At 35.7% G+C, this 20103-nt stretch overlaps 1 protein-coding gene across 1 annotated transcript in view; it reads left to right on the top strand.

Moving 5' to 3' along the window:
* LOC117315780 (corticotropin-releasing factor-binding protein-like) overlaps positions 1–19543 on the top strand; it is a 43719-nt gene extending 24176 nt beyond the window's left edge. Inside the window, exons 2-8 of the mRNA XM_033870142.1 lie at positions 9142–9190; positions 10254–10411; positions 11786–11996; positions 12522–12697; positions 14250–14361; positions 14843–14985; positions 19330–19543. Of these exons, the coding sequence (XP_033726033.1) occupies positions 9142–9190; positions 10254–10411; positions 11786–11996; positions 12522–12697; positions 14250–14361; positions 14843–14979 (843 nt within the window). The 3' untranslated portion in view covers positions 14980–14985; positions 19330–19543. The remainder of the gene's footprint in view (positions 1–9141; positions 9191–10253; positions 10412–11785; positions 11997–12521; positions 12698–14249; positions 14362–14842; positions 14986–19329) is intronic.
* The last annotated feature ends 560 nt before the right edge of the window (positions 19544–20103 follow it).

The following is a 20103-nucleotide window of genomic DNA, read 5'->3' as shown; positions in this document are numbered from 1 at the left end:
TCAGTATTGTAAATTATAGCTATATGTATTGGAAAACACAATGGAAAAATATTTGATGTTTTCACGAGTCTAAAAAATATATACGCTATGGACAACATGGCTTTGTCATCAGCACATACTATTTTGTAGTTAATTTGATTTTATTCCGCAACATCACAGCTACATACATGTATTTTTGGAGCACTCTTTAGTAATATTAGGCTGGTTTGGTGTCTTCTGCTCAAATTTCAGCGCTGACGATGAAACCAATTCCTAATACACTGTTTCCGCTGTTTTGCCTGTTTACAATCAATCTCCACTGTCTTTTTCATCTGTATGGACCGTTAAGTGTTTATAAGATAATAAAGTAGAACAGTTCAATCTGTCCGGTCTTCTGTATGTAATCACTTTATCCAGGCGGAAGTCAATTTGCCTTTTAATCGGGAGTTTCATATTGTAGTGAATTGATTAACGACAGCAGAAGCATGTCCTTGACATTGGCTCATATAGTGCTCCTGTGTTTTCCCTAGATACGTTCTGTGTAGATGAACTATGTAAAACGACTAAATAACTGAGTGGCTATTGAAGCGATAAATGAGGTAAATGTATTGTTGTAAAATCAATGAAGCGAAAAGTATCCTCCTTATATACTGGTACAAGGACGAGAAGCATAGAAACGTGCGTATTCTCGGAATATCTTTTCCACTTCACATTCCACAGCCGGCACATCTCCGTGGTGTTGGCCGACAGTGAGAGATAAAATGTATCGTCAAAAGCGATACACTTCGCTGTTTCACTTATTGTTTAACACTATAATCCGATCTTACTTCAACACCAACCATTGGAACAAAAAATTATAGAAGGAAACATGAAGAAAGAGGGCTGTCATATTTCTTTCAATTTTTCCTTTTTGATACCGTTCTTTCTTTTTTTTTTTTTAGTTTTGGTTTTCATATGGACGTATGATGAATAAAATAATAATTTAAAAAACTAACTTAATCAGGGAAGCGTAATCACACAATAAAGATCATCACAATCAAGAGATTTAGAATATAGAAGAGAAATAAGACCTCATGTAAGATAATGTTACGCCCTCGGTATTGTGTTTGTTTGCCTCAGATTTCCAGTAAGTTTGACGTTACTCTCCTTATACGTTATAAATGATCTTCCTTAAAATCTATACTAATATTTCATAATTTTATAGCTTTACTTCCTTTTTCTAGAACTATACATCGACATTTTCTTTTTCATTTAAGACGATTTCGTTAGGATACAATTTCAAACATATTACATCGTTAAAATAATGAGTATTGTGCATTCACATGTTACATTCATTTTCTGACGTCATGAATGCCAATTTTTACCCCAGAAAGGAACACACTAGTTTCACGAGTGGAATTATATTTCCCTTTGGTATTGTATTGGAATTTTTTGTTCAGTTTGGTTTTGATTGAAGATTCCTTTGAATGCAATAAGGTTATCTAAGGACAGTCTCTATGGATGATGGGGCCATTGATGTAAATATAGTGTAATCACTCTGAAATGTCAAATATGTCACAGTATATAACTCATATTTTCTGCCTGAATAATAATACGCGAAACACAGTAACTGTCTTTATATAAAACATTCACCATGTTTTCTCATTTCTGACGGCTGCGTGTCAGAGAACATTATCTCATCACCGGTAAGTTGTCTTTCAATCATATTTGTACAAAAAATATTTCTCTGGAGAGCACTACTTATTAATAGACATATTCGTGTCATAAATGCAGTATCAATAATCGCGCCAATGTTGCGACCTTTTTGTCTAGTGTAGAAGCATAATCCCCAAGAGCAAGCGGCCAGCATATCGTATTCGAGGAACCAGACGAAACCTTGATAATACGTGAACCCAAAGAGTGAACTTGGCAAATGACAAAATGACATTTCTGGTCAAACAGCCGTGGTCAATTATGCTAAAATGTATAACGGTTTTTTTTTTACTCTTCTTAGAATTATTGGTATCTGTCATAAACATATGCTTACTGTCCGAGAATTGTCAAGTGCAAAATATATTCTTGTTTGATGGAAAGAAGCTAAAGAGAATTAATCGTGGTGCAACACAATGGATATTGCATTAATTGTATTGTTTCGTATATAAATAAACAAACTTACGTCACACTTCTTTACTTAAATTTATTAATGCCTTATCTCCACCACATGCCATTTCACATACATACAACCATAATATTGGACATATAACCATCAAATAAACCTTAACTATGAAAAAACACTTTTGGCAAAGACACTATATCCGGTTTACGACAGCTGATGTCGTAAACCGGACAATGTCGTAACATTGTCGTAATCGTGTGACTACAGATTCAGAATCCAATCTTAATCGTTACTGTACTGAGTTAGTTTGGTACAATTTAACAGAACAGGTATCAAAGGTCCTTCGTAGTCAAATCACTGTACGTCATGTCGATGGGTCGTTGTTTAGTTTAGTTTAGTTTTGTTTGACGTCCTATCAACAATTATGATCATTTGAGGACTGCAGTTTGTTTGGTTGTGTATGTTTTAACGTCATGTCAAAAACTGTAATCATTTAAGGACTCCGGTTTGTTTGGCTGTAGCAGAAAAGCCTAACGACTTACGAAAGTGTGCATTGTACTTCTTTTGCTTTATCTGTTAAACGCGATATAAGTGTTTTGTAACCGATACATAGTTGGTTTAATTAATAAAATGCTTAGGTATAATTAATGAAAAGTATTTTTATTTTGTTGTGTTTGAGGTATAAATTAACTTTTGAGCCTGACAGGCGACGATCATCACGAAGACACCGAGGACATGTAACGTTAACATATATGGTCATTATCAAGAAAACATCGATCTATTGTCAACCATGAATAATTCGAAGTCCCGCTGTTTCGAAGTTTTTCTGTTAGTCCCTTGAACTTCGAAACATCGAAGTTTGACTGTATATTGTTTGACGTCTTATAAATACAGGTCCTATTAAGGACGGGTTCTCCAATGTGCGAGATGCATGCGTGTGGTAAATGTGTGTTTTGGGAGACTGTGGTATGTTTGTTGTTTGAATCATAATGCGAATCTGGTGTAAGCATTAGTCTGCTATTTCATTGAAGCATACTGCCGGAGACAACCAGTGTGTTTTTGTTTCTTTTTGTTTAGAAATTACGTATAAGTGAAATGTAGATCACATTAACGAGATGAAAATAGAACTATAAAGATTGAATCAATAATCTGATTATAAAACAAGCAACGAATGGTTTAGAACAATAGCAATTGTTTCAAAGCTCTCAGACACATTATCATGTATTTTAGCAGCGATACCCTCTGATACCGTTAATGAGGCCATGAAGACCATACGCGAGGCCAATTCGCCACATTGAGATACTTAGTTTGATTGAAAATTTCCGGCTAAGTTGCCATTAATTTCTTACAGTTCACTGATAGCTCAGCTTCCGACTGCTAATGTTTACAGTCAAACCCCGTGTGGGTCGAGATAAAACGGCGCATATGAGTTGGATATTGGATCGCTGTTGGTGTGCGGCCTATTAACACAATGAGACCATTCAATGCTGTCACATGGATGAATCAGTTACTGAAGGACCATTTTATAGTGTCACCCCACTGAATTGACAGTGAGCGTTACATAAAAACACAATGTAATCGGCAAGTGTTACTTAGGGAAACACAATGTAGTAAAAAAGTGTTATTACAAAAAAACCTAAGTCGATGAATCGTCCACTGAAGGACCAGTTTATAGTGTAACCACACTGAAACTGACAGTAAGCGTTACATAAAAACACAATGTAGTCGGCAAGTGTTACTTACATATACACACAGTATTCGGCAAGCGTTACTTAAGGAAAAATAACGTAGTCGGCAGCATTATTTAGAGAAAAACAATGTAGTCAGCAAATTGTACTTAATAAGCACAACGTAGTCAGCAAATTGTACTAAAAAAACACAACGAAGTCAGCAAATTGTACTCAATAAACACAACAACGGCAAGAGTTATTAAAAAAACACGCAGCGAAGTCGGTAAACGTTATTTAGAGAAAAACAACGTAGTCGGTGAACACAAAACATAGTCGGTAAGTGTTATTTACAGAAACACAACATGTTCGGAAAGCATTACTTAGAGGAACACAACATAGTCACTAAGCGTTATTTTAGGAAACATAGCATAGTCGCCAAATGTTACTTAGAGAATCACAACGCAGCTAGCAAGCGTTATTTGAGAACACAATCGTCTACCTCCAGGAGTTAAGTGTCGTCCAGACTCGGTAACAAATTTCATTACCGGTATCGGCAAATGAATGTAATTGATTGGGACCAATGATCTTAATTACCGTCGGGATGGTAGTAATATGCAGTAATGGTGTCTTAATTCGAAACACAATATTTTCAGCTAGAAGCCAATCCAAATCATTATGGTTGTTTATATAGAAATTTATTGGCGAAAAGGTTCCGTTACGTTCTACCGTTTGTAATTTGGAACCGCCTTGGTCTTACCAGAAGTGGATATATACACGAGATCAATAAGAGAAGGCCGAAATGAAATCCTTTTCTCGTGACCCTGTTCCTAGCAGGATAAATCACCTGACCAGGAACTGTCTGTTATTTCTATGCGGTTATAGAAGAATAAAAAATTCGTTCAGGGAATCAAGGTCGTGAAGAAGATGTTCCATCTAACTTCTCACCCACGTGAATTACAACAAAATGACTTTAAGTCACGGAATCAGAGACATTCTACTGTCGTGACATAAAATTCTGACGTTTTGGAGGTAGATTAATTCAGATTTAAATTTTAAGCTATTTCATTGATCAGCATTCCGTTTATAGTTTAAGATCCTTATGACAATGCGATATTGCTGACAAGTTCAATTGTAAAGGAATATCCAGTGAAGTATTCACACGATATCCGAATCCCCAAAGTTATCGGTCCGTTTAAACGAAATCGCTATTAAATTGAAAGGAAAATGTATGTAACAACTTTTGCAATGTAAACCCTTATTACGTATTTGTGATTAATTATTTTGAGTAAAGGCTCCTTGATGCAAACATGCAGGAATATTTCTATCGCGGAGGCATAGTAGTCTAGTGGTATGATAAAAGCTATGTGACCGAAGGGTCACTAGTTCGAGTCCCAACACGGACGCTTAGAAGAATCCTTGCACAAGATACTTTTCTCTGTTGTGTTCCAGTTGATTCAGTTCGTAGTAGGGAAATGCAAGAAAAGTCGTGTGCAAATTGAAAGCCCCGAAATGGCAGCTCCGACACTATGCTCTCCGAGAAATTGGTATGCTGATGTGATTTATCGGTATATAAAATTATTATTATTATGATCGCAATCGAAAAATAAAAGTAAAAGTGACCTCTACAAATGCAACATTTTCATCAGAAACTAAATATTGGTTGCATCTGTTAATACGTCCTGTTTTTCTGTCTCCTTTTCATGTATTTTGCAAAACGCGTTTTCCGGGAGATATTTTCAAGAGTCTTATACAGTATAAAGTCCAACCTCGTTATCTCGAAATGATTTGGGTCATCAGGAAAAAAGAAGCTTGATTGTTCGAGATAACAGAATATATCTTATTGATATTTTTATACAGTCAAAAATGAGTGTTTACCTTGAGTAATGCTGAGTTTGACTATGGAATTATTACACAATGACACTCAGACATAGAGTAATGCTGGGTTTGACTATGGAATTATTACACAATGACACTCAGACATCGAGTTATGCTGGGTTTGACTATGGAATTATTACACAGTGACACTCAGACATAGAGTTATGCTGGGTTTGACTATGGAATTATTACACAATGACACTCAGACATAGAGTTATGCTGGGTTTGACTATGGAATTATTACACAATGACACTCAGACATCGAGTTATGCTGGGTTTGACTATAATTATTACACAATGACACTCAGACATCGAGTTATGCTGGGTTTGACTATGGAATTATTACACAATGACACTCAGACATCGAGTTATGCTGGGTTTGACTATGGAATTATTACACAATGACACTCAGACATCGAGTTATGCTGGGATTGACTATGGAATTATTACACAATGACACTCAGACATCGAGTTATGCTGGGTTTGACTATGGAATTATTACACAATGACACTCAGACATCGAGTAATGCTGGGTTTGACTATGGAATTATTACACAATGACACTCAGACATCGAGTTATGCTGGGTTTGACTATGGAATTATTACACAATGACACTCAGACATCGAGTTATGCTGGGTTTGACTATGGAATTATTACACAATGACACTCAGACATAGAGTTATGCTGGGTTTGACCATGGAATTATTACACAATGACACTCAGACATAGAGTTATGCTGGGTTTGACTGGAATTATTACACAATGACACTCAGACATAGAGTTATGCTGGGTTTGACTATAGAATTATTACACAATGACACTCAGACATCGAGTTATGCTGGGTTAGACTATAGAATTATTACACAATGACACTCAGACATCGAGCTATGCTGGGTTTGACTATGGAATTATTACACAATGACACTCAGACATCGAGTTATGCTGGGTTTGACTATGGAATTATTACACAATGACACTCAGACATAGAGTTATGCTGGGTTTGACTATGGAATTATTACACAATGACACTCAGACATAGAGTAATGCTTTGTCAGTGTTGAGTCAGACAAGTCGCCATCGGCGTTAGCAGGACTGATCGACCAACCCCTCCAACAGAGGAAATACTCTAAGCATTGTTAACATAGCAACAGAGAATAGAACAAAACATTTGTCTATATTTAAATTATTAGCAATATGTTGATATTTTAATTATCAAACTAGACTTGTTATCTCAAAACTAAACAAGCTGTGAAAAACATCAATAATTACCAAGAGTACATTTATAGTAAAACACTTCTTTGATTAAGGTAAGTTAGATACCAATGGTATATGGCATTGTGCCTCGCATTCCTTTTGGTCATTTGTACGGTCATTTCATACCGGGACTTCGACCTTGGCAGGTGCTATGTGTCTGACGTGAGATAATTAGTCTAGCTTTTGTTACACTGGTACAAAAGAATCACAATTAAGCCATAGATAACTCGGTACATGAGCGGAACATTAAATTCTAATTTTTCCGGATTTGGATTCCACAATCTGTTTGTTACGTAGTAAATCACACAAATGGTTCTACTAATGAACGAATCAACACAAAAGTTGTCATATAAATCTAATTTACCATCCGGTAATTACAATTAACGGACGAGTTATCCGGAATCAGAGGAAATGAAGAGGATTACATTTCTCCTGTAAATAATCAATTTCTCGTTGTTTTAATGAATAGGGTGTAGCACTGATATATTTATTTATATTGTATATACATATCACATTTGAACATATCGTAAGGCGGTTGATTCATTGCTCAGATTCTACTTATGAAAATTTGCTTTTATCATGAGAATGATTGACCTACTTTGGACTATCGGTTATGTATCTTGATGCCCTAGATATGTCTAATGGTTGATGCAGAAGTTTTTATGTTTTTTTTTTCTGAATCCAAGTCCTGCTCTCTGAATCAATCTCCCTATAATGACTCAACATCAAATGTAAAACTCCACTTGGCCTTTATAATATGTTATTTATTTCACTGTATTGATTTATTTTGTGTATGTAATTGCTTAAGGGTAATTAGACAAGGCGTTCCAAAGAAATAAGCGTCTTTTTCTTCACTTATATCACTTGCAATGTAAATCTCGGCCAAATCTGTTTAAATTACGTTCTCTTGGGTGGTAATACAATCAAATAAATATAATTAAAGCGGGTTTTTAAATTGAAATTTAAAAGAAAACAATTGCACAAAACTTTTGGACCACCGAAAAACTTGTATGCAAATTACCAGCATTCTATCAATGCGAACTGTAAGGTAATGGTAGATGGTTAACACGTCATTCCCCTGACGTCTTCGTACCGAGGTCAATTACAAGGAGACAAATACATGAAAGTGAATATGGTTATGTAAGATACTATCATGGTATACAGTAATATGTTTCATTTTGCAGAAACATATAGGTTAAATTATGCATGGTGATATTGGATATACAAAATATCATTGATTATTTTTTTGGGAGGGGGATGGATTAGGTTTGTATTGTCTGCGTCCTTGCAGCTAAAATCATAAACGAACGGCGTCACCTGTGTACGACATGCATGAGTAGTGAGAATGTGTTTTGGGAGGCTGTGGTATGTTTGTGTTTGTCTCCTTGTGATAGCGCGAAACTGATATCAACTTTATAGTATTTCCTTACGAAAGTATAATGCCGAATACATCCAGCAGGACGACTCACCCGGTCATATTATACTGACGGGTGTAACACGATCCACTCCTAGAAATACTGATCGCTAAGCAGGTGTGTCGCGACCAGGGATAATGTGTTTGTATATAATTTGAATATCACTGGGGTTGTTTTGACCTCACAACTTGACGCTGCGTTCGCGCGAAAACAGTAAAACCGCATAAACACATTTTGCACTCAATACCATTGGAGTTGTTGAAACATATTGTACCACATAAACCAGATGATGGATTTATGATTACAGATAAGGGACTAGTGCCACAGTTTTCCTTTTAAATCAGTAAGCCTTTTAAGCACGGCCAGATTTTCATTTAGAGGATTTTGCCTTGTTTTTTTACGATGTCCTGATTGTCTTGTGTGGGATTTAAGGATTTGTTTCATTTGGTTTGGTCTGGTATTGTTTAAGGTTCTATCAACAGCTACGGTTATTTAAGTATGGCCCACCCTGCGTGCTAGATGCATTCGTGTATTGATTTGTTTGGTATTCTTTTGCGTCCTACCAAATGCTATGACTATTTAAGGACATACTCCCCTGCGTGGGACACGCATGCGTATGATGACTGAATATTTTGTAAGGCTTCGATAGGTTCGTCGCCTTGTTTTAGCGCGAAACTGACGTCGGCTTTATAGTGCTACCTCACTGAAGCATACTGCCGTAGACACCCAACTATCACGACCATCTCAATGATTATGAATACAATGTTGCATTGTTATCAATGATGCATAGTACCTCAAACCAAAATTAGTCTTATTATATTATGTGACGTTTTTTTTTCTTTCTCTTTACAGAAACGTTCACATTCAAAACGCAACGTCAGAAGTAGCGCCACAGTTGTCCGTAAGTTTCCTTAACTCTAATGTAACAACATTTTTAATTTCTTTTTATTTTTTGTATATCTTCGTTTTCTTAATTAAGGTTTTGTTGCAGGTTTCAATACCAAAACACACCACCAAAACTGACTTAAACGTCAGAAATATGATACATCACCATTGTCAAATATATATATTATACGAGATCTTGCATATGTTCAAGGAATCCAAGTATGGTACAATGCATCTCAAAACAAAATAGAATGGTTGACATTTAAGTCTTAATTTACGAGACACATTCTTTACGGCCTCTGCATTACCTAAACAACACACGTGTTAACAAAACCCCAATTTTGACTCACAACCAAACAACTATTTATGACAAAGGAAACCGGTAATACTCCATCCCGGGAATATTACCAGATGTTCAAGAAGAATAGAAGCATGCTGTTCCAATTACATCTGCCATGTTTATATAGGTTAATCAGTCGAATGAGACGTTTTCAAAGAAAGAACCGTGGTAATTGTACAGGGACTATTTGGCATATTAGCAAACACAAATACGTGTTTACAACTTGTATCTTATATGCTTCCTTAATACGTAGATATCACGCGTAGCTTAAACATTGGAGTATCCTTACGTCACCTCAATATTGAACAGAGGACATTTATATAAAGCCAAACATGATGGATGTTTGTTGATTTGCCTAGTGGTTCATTTGTCACTACCGTATTTATCATTATAAAATATGACTTAACCAAGAATTTGACATACATTTGTGCGACAGTAGGATCCATAAGACGCTTACTCTTTTGGAACACATGGATTTATCACGGTTTTAAATGGAAACATGTTTATCATATGTTGCACTCGTACTTTGTGTTAGATTGACGGTTTCTGTTATTTCAGTTGCGATAGTATGATTTATTTAACACTTCGTTTCTTCTTCACCGATGACAATCGCTTCATAAATCGTGATGAAATTCAGGTTATAAGGTTTAGTTGTCCATATATACATTTACGTACCATATACCAAAGTTCAAAAACATTTCAGTTCCACTATAACATGAAACCTCAATCTCTATTACAGAATGTATGGACATGCAAAGTTTCGAGGGAGAATACAAGTTTACGGCAGATGGCACCGGCAGTGTGTGTGGACTTTATCTTATTTCACTTCCTGAAAAATTAATAGAGCTGGAATTCATGCACTTCGACGTGGATTGCGAGGCGGGAGGTCTTGTCGCGGTATGTCTAAATAAAGGGTTGTATAAAGGAAACAAGTTTGAGTACAAATTTGAATAACATCCTTAAAAACAGTGGAAGGATCATCGTAAATAACTGATCAGTGTGAATAATTAAAATAATACTTCTTCATAAATAGTTACCATCTCAGCAGTGATTGCATTGATCAAATGCATGGAAATCAAGAATATTTTTTTCTTTTATAAACGCCTTAACTTTAAAGTTAAGAAAAACCTACTAACCTAATATCAATATAAACTTTCTGCACCACATACTTTATATGGGATTCCTCAAAAATCGAGGATTTTCTTCATATTTTTAAATATATACTTTGATATACCAAATATAATTTTTTTTTGATTCTACACGATGTACTTCCTGCGTAGATGCAACACTTGAGATCTTATATAGTTCATTGTATAAGGTTATTCTTGACTACTGTCCTCATATGACTCGTTAAAGATTTAAAAAAAACTGTACCAAGCAAGGTTGACGTCATTATTTGTGTTCCATTAATCACCCGTTTACTGATGGATATTACTTGCTTTCCTGTTAAGTCCAAGATAACCATTTTAAGTCATACATATGTTATTCTTTTCGATATCTTATATATCCCTGCTAAGTAATGTTCATGGCAAAACAAGGTCTGTAATCATACTGTTGTCTTTTTAGCTTGTGGATGGATGGGAGATGAACGGTCATTTTCTGTCTGTTTTAGCTTGTGGTTTGGTTTGGTTTGGTTTATTTTGTTTAACGTCCTATTAACAGCTAAGGTCATTTAAGGACGGTCTCCCGTGCGTGCGACATGCATGCGTGTGGTGAGTGCGTATGTGTGTTTTGGGAGGCTGTGTTGTGTTCGTGTTAAGTCTCCTTGTGATAGGCTACTTTTGCTACCTCACTGAAGCATACTGACGAAGACACCCAGCAGGACACCCCACCCGGTCACATTATACTGACAACGGGCGAACCAGCCGTCCCAGTCATTGTATGCTGAGCGCTAAGCAGGAGCAGCAACTACCATTTTCAAAGACTCTGGTATGTCTCGGCCAGGGGACAGAACCCAAAGCCTTCCTCACAGGGGCGAACGCTCAACTAAAGGCCAAAAGTGAGGCAGTGTCAAGGGAAACGTTAGGAAGAAGAAAGTTGTTAAGAAAGAAGAGAAAAGAGAAAATCCCAAATTTAGTCGCCTCTTACGATCATGCAATGGGGGTAGCAGGTATAATTATTTAGCTTGTGGATGGATGGGAGATGAACGGTCAATTTTTAATGTTTTTTTTTAACCTTGTGGATAGATGGGAGATGAACGGTTACTATTTTGTCTTTTTTAGCTTGTGGATAGATGGGAGATGAACGGTCAATTTTTATTGTCTTTTTTAGCTTGTGGATGGATGGGAGATGAACGGTCAATTTTTCCCACCACCCGGCGACCATCATCTCACTTTGGACCAAAGGTATATGACCTTTTGTGGACAATCGAAACCCAGGAAAATACTGGTATCCTCACAGAACGTATTGCTCATACAGAACAGAATACCGGTCCAAGGTCAAGGATTTACCATCAAAGTCAAATTTATTGACAATCCACAACGTAAGTGGTCATACATGTCATTCTGGACTCCCTATATATTGGTTCATACTTGCAATATACTGTCACACCTACTGGTGAACGTTTTCATTGCCGTTATGATCAAAATTCCTCTGCACATCCATCCATTCAGTAATAATGAAATTAAGACGAGAAATAAATCAAAAGGGGATTAATTTAGAATTTTTGTCATAACTAAATACTAGTCCAATCTCATAATAACGTGATACAATATCTCTAAATATCATCTAAGTGTAATTGTAAATGAAATGAAATGAAAGGTCACTAAATTTTATCAGATAGGATATACTTTCATATAGTTTTCCTTTTACTATTTCGCCAAATCGCATTACCTGTGATAAAATCATAAAGAAGCGTTCTTACGACAGAAAACTAGAAGATCAGGGAAGGACATCAGATATATTTAAAAGACGTTAAGAAATCGGTTGAATATGATACAATATTTTTTTGTGTCAAAAGATGTGATACGAGAATGTGTATATCTAATGTCTGTTTCATTTCCCCCAGCATGCAATGCGGTATCAATGTTCACCCAAGGTGTCTATACTATCAAGAATTACGGACAGCGACGAAATTGTTCGATCTCGATTATCTACCCTGAAATGGTGCATCTAGTCTCCGTTGATGTTGGAGTCACCGCTAGGATGAACGAAGTTGAGAGTGACATCGGACTCTCAGATCAGGTACGACAACTCTTGTCGACAGAATATTATTTTGCAGACGGCAGATATTATGTTGTACATCAAATATTGCATTCCAGAAAATGTTATAACCATAGATGAAATTATAAATAAAAATTATTGCTTGCCGATGTTCGTTGCACCGAAATGCATTGCAGCGGGAAACGAAACCAGTGGCAGAGTTCGAAGCTATCAAGATTATGATGAATCTGAAACCATCCTTTCCAATGATAAACTTGAAATTATAAAAAAAAATAAGCATTGCTTGCCGATGCAATATCTAATACAATTATATGTTTTATATGAAAACGTCGAAATATACACTAGATTAATTTCACTTATAAGGAATGTAGAACACTTTTGATGGCCTTTTATTGAAACCGTTGCTATGCCGTAAAATATTCTGCAAAAACTGTTCAGAATGCTGCGAAATTAATTTCCATTTCATCATATCGAATAAAGACAAAATGCAAAAGATCATTTTAGAAAATGTCAAAGAGGCTGTGACTTTTTAAGGTGAATGCCCGCATCACTTTGTGTGGGATTTAAGTGTTCGTTTTATTTTGTTTGGTTATGTATTGTTTAACGTTATATCAACGAACCAGTTGTCATACTCCCAAAATGCACAGCGCTAGACAAAATTAGTAGTAACCATTTTTATGTGAACAAATATGAATAAACTTTATTTATCGAGGATAAAATACATATTTATTTAAAGGCTTATCTTCCACATGGCCCTTATAAGGCCAAATGAGGAGAGGTGCCAAGTAGGCTAACTATCTAATACATTTTTGTGGACCTCGTATTTCGATGTTGATACGGTAACGTTATTGTACCTCGCTCTATTAGACAACAGAAAAAATCCGATGAAATATGTATACACCATTAAAAAAACTAATTGGGAAATAAAGCCATACGTTCCGGAGGGGTATGCATCATCTAGTTCAACAACAGAACATTGTTTATTTCTTAAAATGAGAACATGAGTGAAACCAGCGTTCGTCGCATGATTGAATCTGCATCACACAATGGTCGTTTCGATTCTATAATAAAGCCTAGTGCCATCTATTCTGAGCTTTATTTATCTTTTTTACTTGTCGTTATTTTCTTACGAACAAGCGACACTCTAAGTTTATGGAATTGCATACATATGTATAAAGGTGTCTAGCGAGTTTGTCGTTTGGTTCGAAATATGTGGCTGTTATTTTCCCTATTAGAATCCCCGTTTAACGTCATCAGAACAGCTGAGGTCATTTACGGACTTTGAAAATATAGAATATCGGGTTACCCAGTTCATTTTAAAGTTTACATTCGTAATTCAGTGGTTGTCTTATTTTAGCGCTATACACGACGGAAGCGTTACGCTAAATCATTACATTGTTAATGTTGATTCCGTCTACAACAGCATTTTTTGTGTGCACTAAAATAGGTATATTTGAAACATGTTTTTCAACTCGTCAGGGGGACCTAAACGTTGTTTAATGCTAGTTTACATGGTCGTATGTTCTTCGAAATACACATCATTATAATACATATATACTTTTGTTCTTTAAAGTGCCTAAACAGGATGGGACTTGCTGACTACGTAGAAGTGAGCGGTGGAAATGGATTCGAAATTGACACCGTGAACAGACGTGAACTTGTGTGTGGACTTACCGCTGGGGCTGGTAGGTTGTCCACATTTCACAGCTTAAACATAATTTTCGAGATACATTTTGTGGTAATGTTAAAAAAAGACGACTTCCCTTTTTCATCGATTTATATATATGCTTCACATTTATTATTTGTGTTTAATTTTACTTTTGACAATTAACATATATATTTATACTTATAATGAAATAATGATACTAATAAAAAACAACTGCCGGCAGAAAACAGTTCTACTATGTAAACTTGTCGAAAATGACATCGTTGATACATTAAATATATATGTAAATAATTACGTTTTATATTTATTTTGATCTATTTGAAACGTTTGTCGCTTGTCCCCTATTATCATCACTTTAGACCCATAGCATCACTGACGAGTCTTACAAGGACAAAACAGCTGGATTGGCCAGTCTTAATTTATCGTGCCTCTACTGTATGGAACTTTATTTTGTTAAGAAAGATGCCTCATATCGTGTGTCTTTTGTTAATTCCTTACAGAGAGAAGTGGAATTCCTGTCGCTTGCACGAATACCGTGGTACGACTGGTGTCAAGTGGTGAATATTTCAACACCGTGACATTTGTGTACACCCAGCCTAATCAGGAAGACCTCATGCAGGACGTCGGCTCATGTTAAGGAGAGGTAAATATTCCAAACCGATAATTAAGTGAGGTTTAGCAGCAGCACACTATCAAATAATTCATTTACATTACTCGCAATTAACTCCCTCCCCTGTGCAATCCGGGAGATTTTAGTGAATTGAATTTTTCTTTCCGGCAAAATTTGCCATCTTTGTTGCGACACTTGGACTATAATGTGTTGCTAGAATGACGTAATCATTAGCATGTCCTTATCCTCCTATTGCTATCATATAGAGCCATTAGCACCTACTTAGATATAATGCAAACATGCTGACATCAGCACAATCAAAGCTTAGCGCAAAGATAAATTTTAACGCAAGTTATCACAATGGTGAAAGGGTAAATCAACACCATTGCCTATATATTATGTGTTAATGATCACGGTATTGGTCCATATTGTTGGTATAACTGATAAAAAGAGAAATACCGATTTTTCTAACATCACGACTGGGAGAATTTATTTAGAAAACCCGAACGCACTCCGATAACGCACGCTGTCACAGTTTTCGTACCATTTATGAAAAAGAACTGATTAATTAATTTACTTAATTATGTTAAATTTTAACTGCATTTGCAGTTCATAACACATTTTTGTGGCGGACTTCGCCTTGATATAATCTAATCAAACCATACAAATAAATGGGTGTTGGTGGTTGAATTATTTTGTAGTTGCGATGAATGGAAGTTCACGCTAGATTGTGTATATACGGTAAATAAGAAACAGAGCACACATTCAAAACTGAAATTACTATTTACCATCTTACACAATAACACACTCGTGACAGTAAGTCTACCCGATATTTTATTAGATTTTTGTTTTTTTTACACTATTAAAATGCAAAGCCATGCTTCCTTTAGACGATTGAAAGTCATCCGCTTCCTTTATATAAATGCGTTTTATATCTTAACAATGAAATACGTCTTGCAAACTCAGATGTTCAGATGGACTCAATCTACACCCACAATGACATTGCAATTAAACCGTACATTATTTTGTTTCAGCATGTACTTGCCCTTTCTACTTGTAGATACATATATATGTACTTTGTTGTTTGCTTTATAATCTTGAGTCTGGGCGAAATGAATTAGGAGGAACTTCGGTAAACATAAAACGGGAATAGTCGATTGCTCCGAATATAAATGTCATATCAGAAATTTACGTTGATTGAATCACGCTTTAATGGGATCATCTTAAATATAAGTTGATGATTTCATTTCGTAGTCGTACGTACTTTTCTTTCTTTATGCTAGCACTGTTGTATATCCTTTAGTTTCTATTCTTACGTCAACCAAACATCATTGACATTAACAGACAAGATATGTAGGCGATATGGTAAGCAATATGACATTGTAATGTTAAATACAATTTTGCCTTCTTCCCCTGAAATAATTTTGATTTAATGTTCTCGAAACTGTCAATACCATATGAAGCCAGGCGTCTAGAAACACCGTACGATGAAATTGGAAAAAAAGGAATGAGCTCAATATTGCTGAATGAAATCAGCAGTTCAATCTTGATTCTGAAATGTCCGTTAAATTAATGGCATCGAAGAAACGACCACCAAACCTAGAGGCCACATAGTTAGTCCCCATTTACGGCAAATGTAAATGTTCTGAAAGAATTATATTGAGGCGGACGGTTCCGAGTAGTTTTCCTTCGGAAAGCGTCGTTCCTTTGCATCGGTATATACAGATACGGTTACTCACTCCTGTCGTATTTCACCACTTAATTTAATAACATAAAGAACGGAAACTTTAGTATCATATTCGCTACAGTTTAAATCTATATCATTCCTACAATGAATACCTTGATTCTATCAATTTATTAAATGGCTACAGGGACAAACAGGTCTTAAAGGAGGATGGCATGACTTTGGGCAATCAAATGGGTGCCCAATCGGATGTCGAGACTATATTATCATCTTTATCTCTCGTGTTAAGTGGTACTTACTAGTATAAAACAATCTCTAATAGAGTTTGTCAGCACGAAACGAACAAAAGCTTGACCATGTTTGTATATTATATACGATCAATATGCAGTAGGATATGTGTATTATGGGAGGGGTTGGTATATGGTATGCCTGGTAAACATAACACGTGTGACAATATGCAGGAGGATATGTGTATTGTGGGAGGGGTTGATATATGGTATGCGTTGTAAACGTAACACGTGTGACAATATGCAGTAGGATATGTGTATTTTGGGAGGGATTGGTATATGGTATGCCTGGTAAACGTAACACGTGTGACAATATGCAGTAGGATATGTGTATTTTGGGAGGGATTGGTATATGGTATGCCTGGTAAACGTAACACGTGTGACAAAATGCAGTAGGATATGTGTATTTTGGGAGGGATTGGTATATGGTATGCCTGGTAAACGTAACACGTGTGACAAAATGCAGTAGGATATGTGTATTGTGGGAAGGGTTGGTATATGGTATGCCTGGTAAACGTAACACGTGTGACAATATGCAGTAGGATATGTGTATTATGGGAGGGGTTGGTATATGGTATGCCTGGTAAACGTAACACATGTGACAATATACAGTAGAATGTTGCTGTTCATCCTTTGATCTAATCAGGTAGTATATATAGCGCACTGTATCAGTTAAACAGCTTACGGTTCTACGTTTATATTGCCAATGTATACCGTGCTTGATGAAAGAACAGAGAATATCCACATCCACACAAAATCATGATTCTCATTCAAATCGATAATAGGGGGATAATATATGAACAAAAATATTGTCCATATAACTATATAATGTGTAATGAATAAAGGTACGCTTCTTTTACCTTGAATATCACGCGAGAATTGACACTCTAAATTCTCGATCATTAGACCGTTTGAAGGCTATATCGTACACAGAGTTATATGAGAGAAGAAATAAAGCGCCAGAGTGACATTCCAAAATGATGTCAAAAATAGAACACATTGATTTGATTCATTTGTTATTTTGAACGAATCACTAGTTTAAATTGTGATTTGATGAATGAAATTAATTGACAATAAAATTGATGGAAGTAACTGAAAATAAAAGAAACTCGGTCATTAATACTAATTAAATAGACGAATCGAAAAACGCGCGGAGAAAACACAAAATATAATATATAGCCACGGTGTCTCGAGGAGAGAAACGAGGGCATTGATCTTCAGATTATACAAATGCCACAGTTTTAGAACCTTCCAAGTCAAACCGAGACTTAGATACAGCAGAGCAAAAAATAAACTATCATTCATCATACAGATATTTCTAGAACACATCTTAGAGTCTTAAGTGTTGCTGGTAGGAGACGATCAAAACAATCTAGAAATGCAGGGGTGAAAAAGACAAAAAAAGTAAAAAAAAAAAAAAAAATCAATAAATTTCATAATTTTCATTGCTATTTTCTGAATTTAACACATGTGCATATTCTCGCCAGTTCCACTATTGGAATGAGTTTAATCACGCATGTTACTGAGGTTTCGCTAAGATCATTATTATATTTTATTATGTCACTTGGGTTTTTTGCATCAATACTCTGACCAAAGTGTTTGGGTTGTTTTTGAGGACTTGTAAGTCCATAGTATAAGAGCCCACCTCTATATTTTATATACATTCATCAGTATTACAGATAACGTAAACCGTAAACTGTGATTTGTAAATAATTTGATAATTTGAATTTGCACCTTATTGAAATTTAATCGTTGAAAATCAAAATCGGTTTTCTGATAGAAATCTATTAAACTTCATATACAAGTCGAATTTTTTGTATACCATACAATGCTTTTAGTATTGTGAAAATTATTTCCCAAAACTTTCTGCAGCACTACTGTATAGCTGTAGCTGTTAAAGTTACTTACCATTGATTCCAATCAAGGGACCTATGTGGCTATTTAACCTTGTCGCTGGTTCAATGATAACTCTTTATATTGACATATGATTGACGTTTCTTCCTAGATATGTCCTTTGTGTATATCATGTTATCATTCCAGCAATGAACAGTGGTTTAAATGTTGTTACTTCAGTCGATATGGCAGGACGTGGCCAAACGCAGCATGGGAACCCTGCCCTAACGGGTTCCCATGGCATTTGCGCACCATACATCTTGCAGCCATATCATCTATAACAACATCAAAACCACTGTTCAATACTTATATTTACATTGCCTTACCATTTCTCATCAATTTTGAAGAATAAAACTGAAGAAACAAAACAAATACTGTCTTTTTAATGTCACGTGACCCACTGGGTGTTATTGGCGTATGGTTGCAACTGCCTCTTAGAATTGTGGCGATGTGAAAATGGGGAGGCAATGTAAATACATTATCATAAATACATATATATACTGTCTATTGCAGAGCTGAGGTCACTGAATGAGTATTTCTCCGAGGATGCTCTGTCATCGATAGTTTTGTGAACAGACTCACGAAGCCGCCCGGAATGTGATCTGTAGATACTGGATCTGATTGACTGCTCACAGGCCAAAGGAACCCTCATAGACAAACATTATTGTATTTTTGTGTAACAAAGACTCATTTGTCAAAGCATATTAAAGAAATATTTTTAAATTTGTCCTATTGTCATCTCTGGCGGTCTATCTACATGTACTATATATGATATGTAAGATATGTAGGCTCATCAAATTATTGTGTTTGTAATCAAAACGCATTTGGTTTAATACACGAACATTTGACTTGTTTTTGGCTAAAACATTTTTTTTTTTTTTGTAATTATTTTGATAAAACATGTCATATAATATACATACTTACTTCATTTCATATTGTCCAAAGACATTTTACACACTTAGCATTAATTAAGTCTTGTACGATTATCCAATATCGACAGTTTTACGGAATGGATTAAAGGATTAACGACAATTGTTTAACCTTTTTACCTAGTATCCGTTCTGGAAGTTCACTCTATTTGACCTGGCATCACTTACGAGTCTAAACAGGAGGAAACAGCTGTAAAATACAGCTCTATATTTCCCATTTACCAAATACTGTATCTGTTACCTTATGCCACTTAAGTGAATACTGTAAATCAAATTATTTTCGCGGTGACTTAATTTCGCATTTTTATGCCTAACGATTTGATTTAACCTCGCGATTTATTCATTAAAGGCATACTGT

Source organism: Pecten maximus, chromosome 17 (genome assembly GCF_902652985.1).
Source record: "Pecten maximus chromosome 17, xPecMax1.1, whole genome shotgun sequence".
Lineage (NCBI taxonomy): Eukaryota > Metazoa > Mollusca > Bivalvia > Pectinida > Pectinidae > Pecten > Pecten maximus.
Note: the sequence above shows the minus strand (reverse complement) of the source record. Positions and strands in the feature narration are given on the sequence as shown.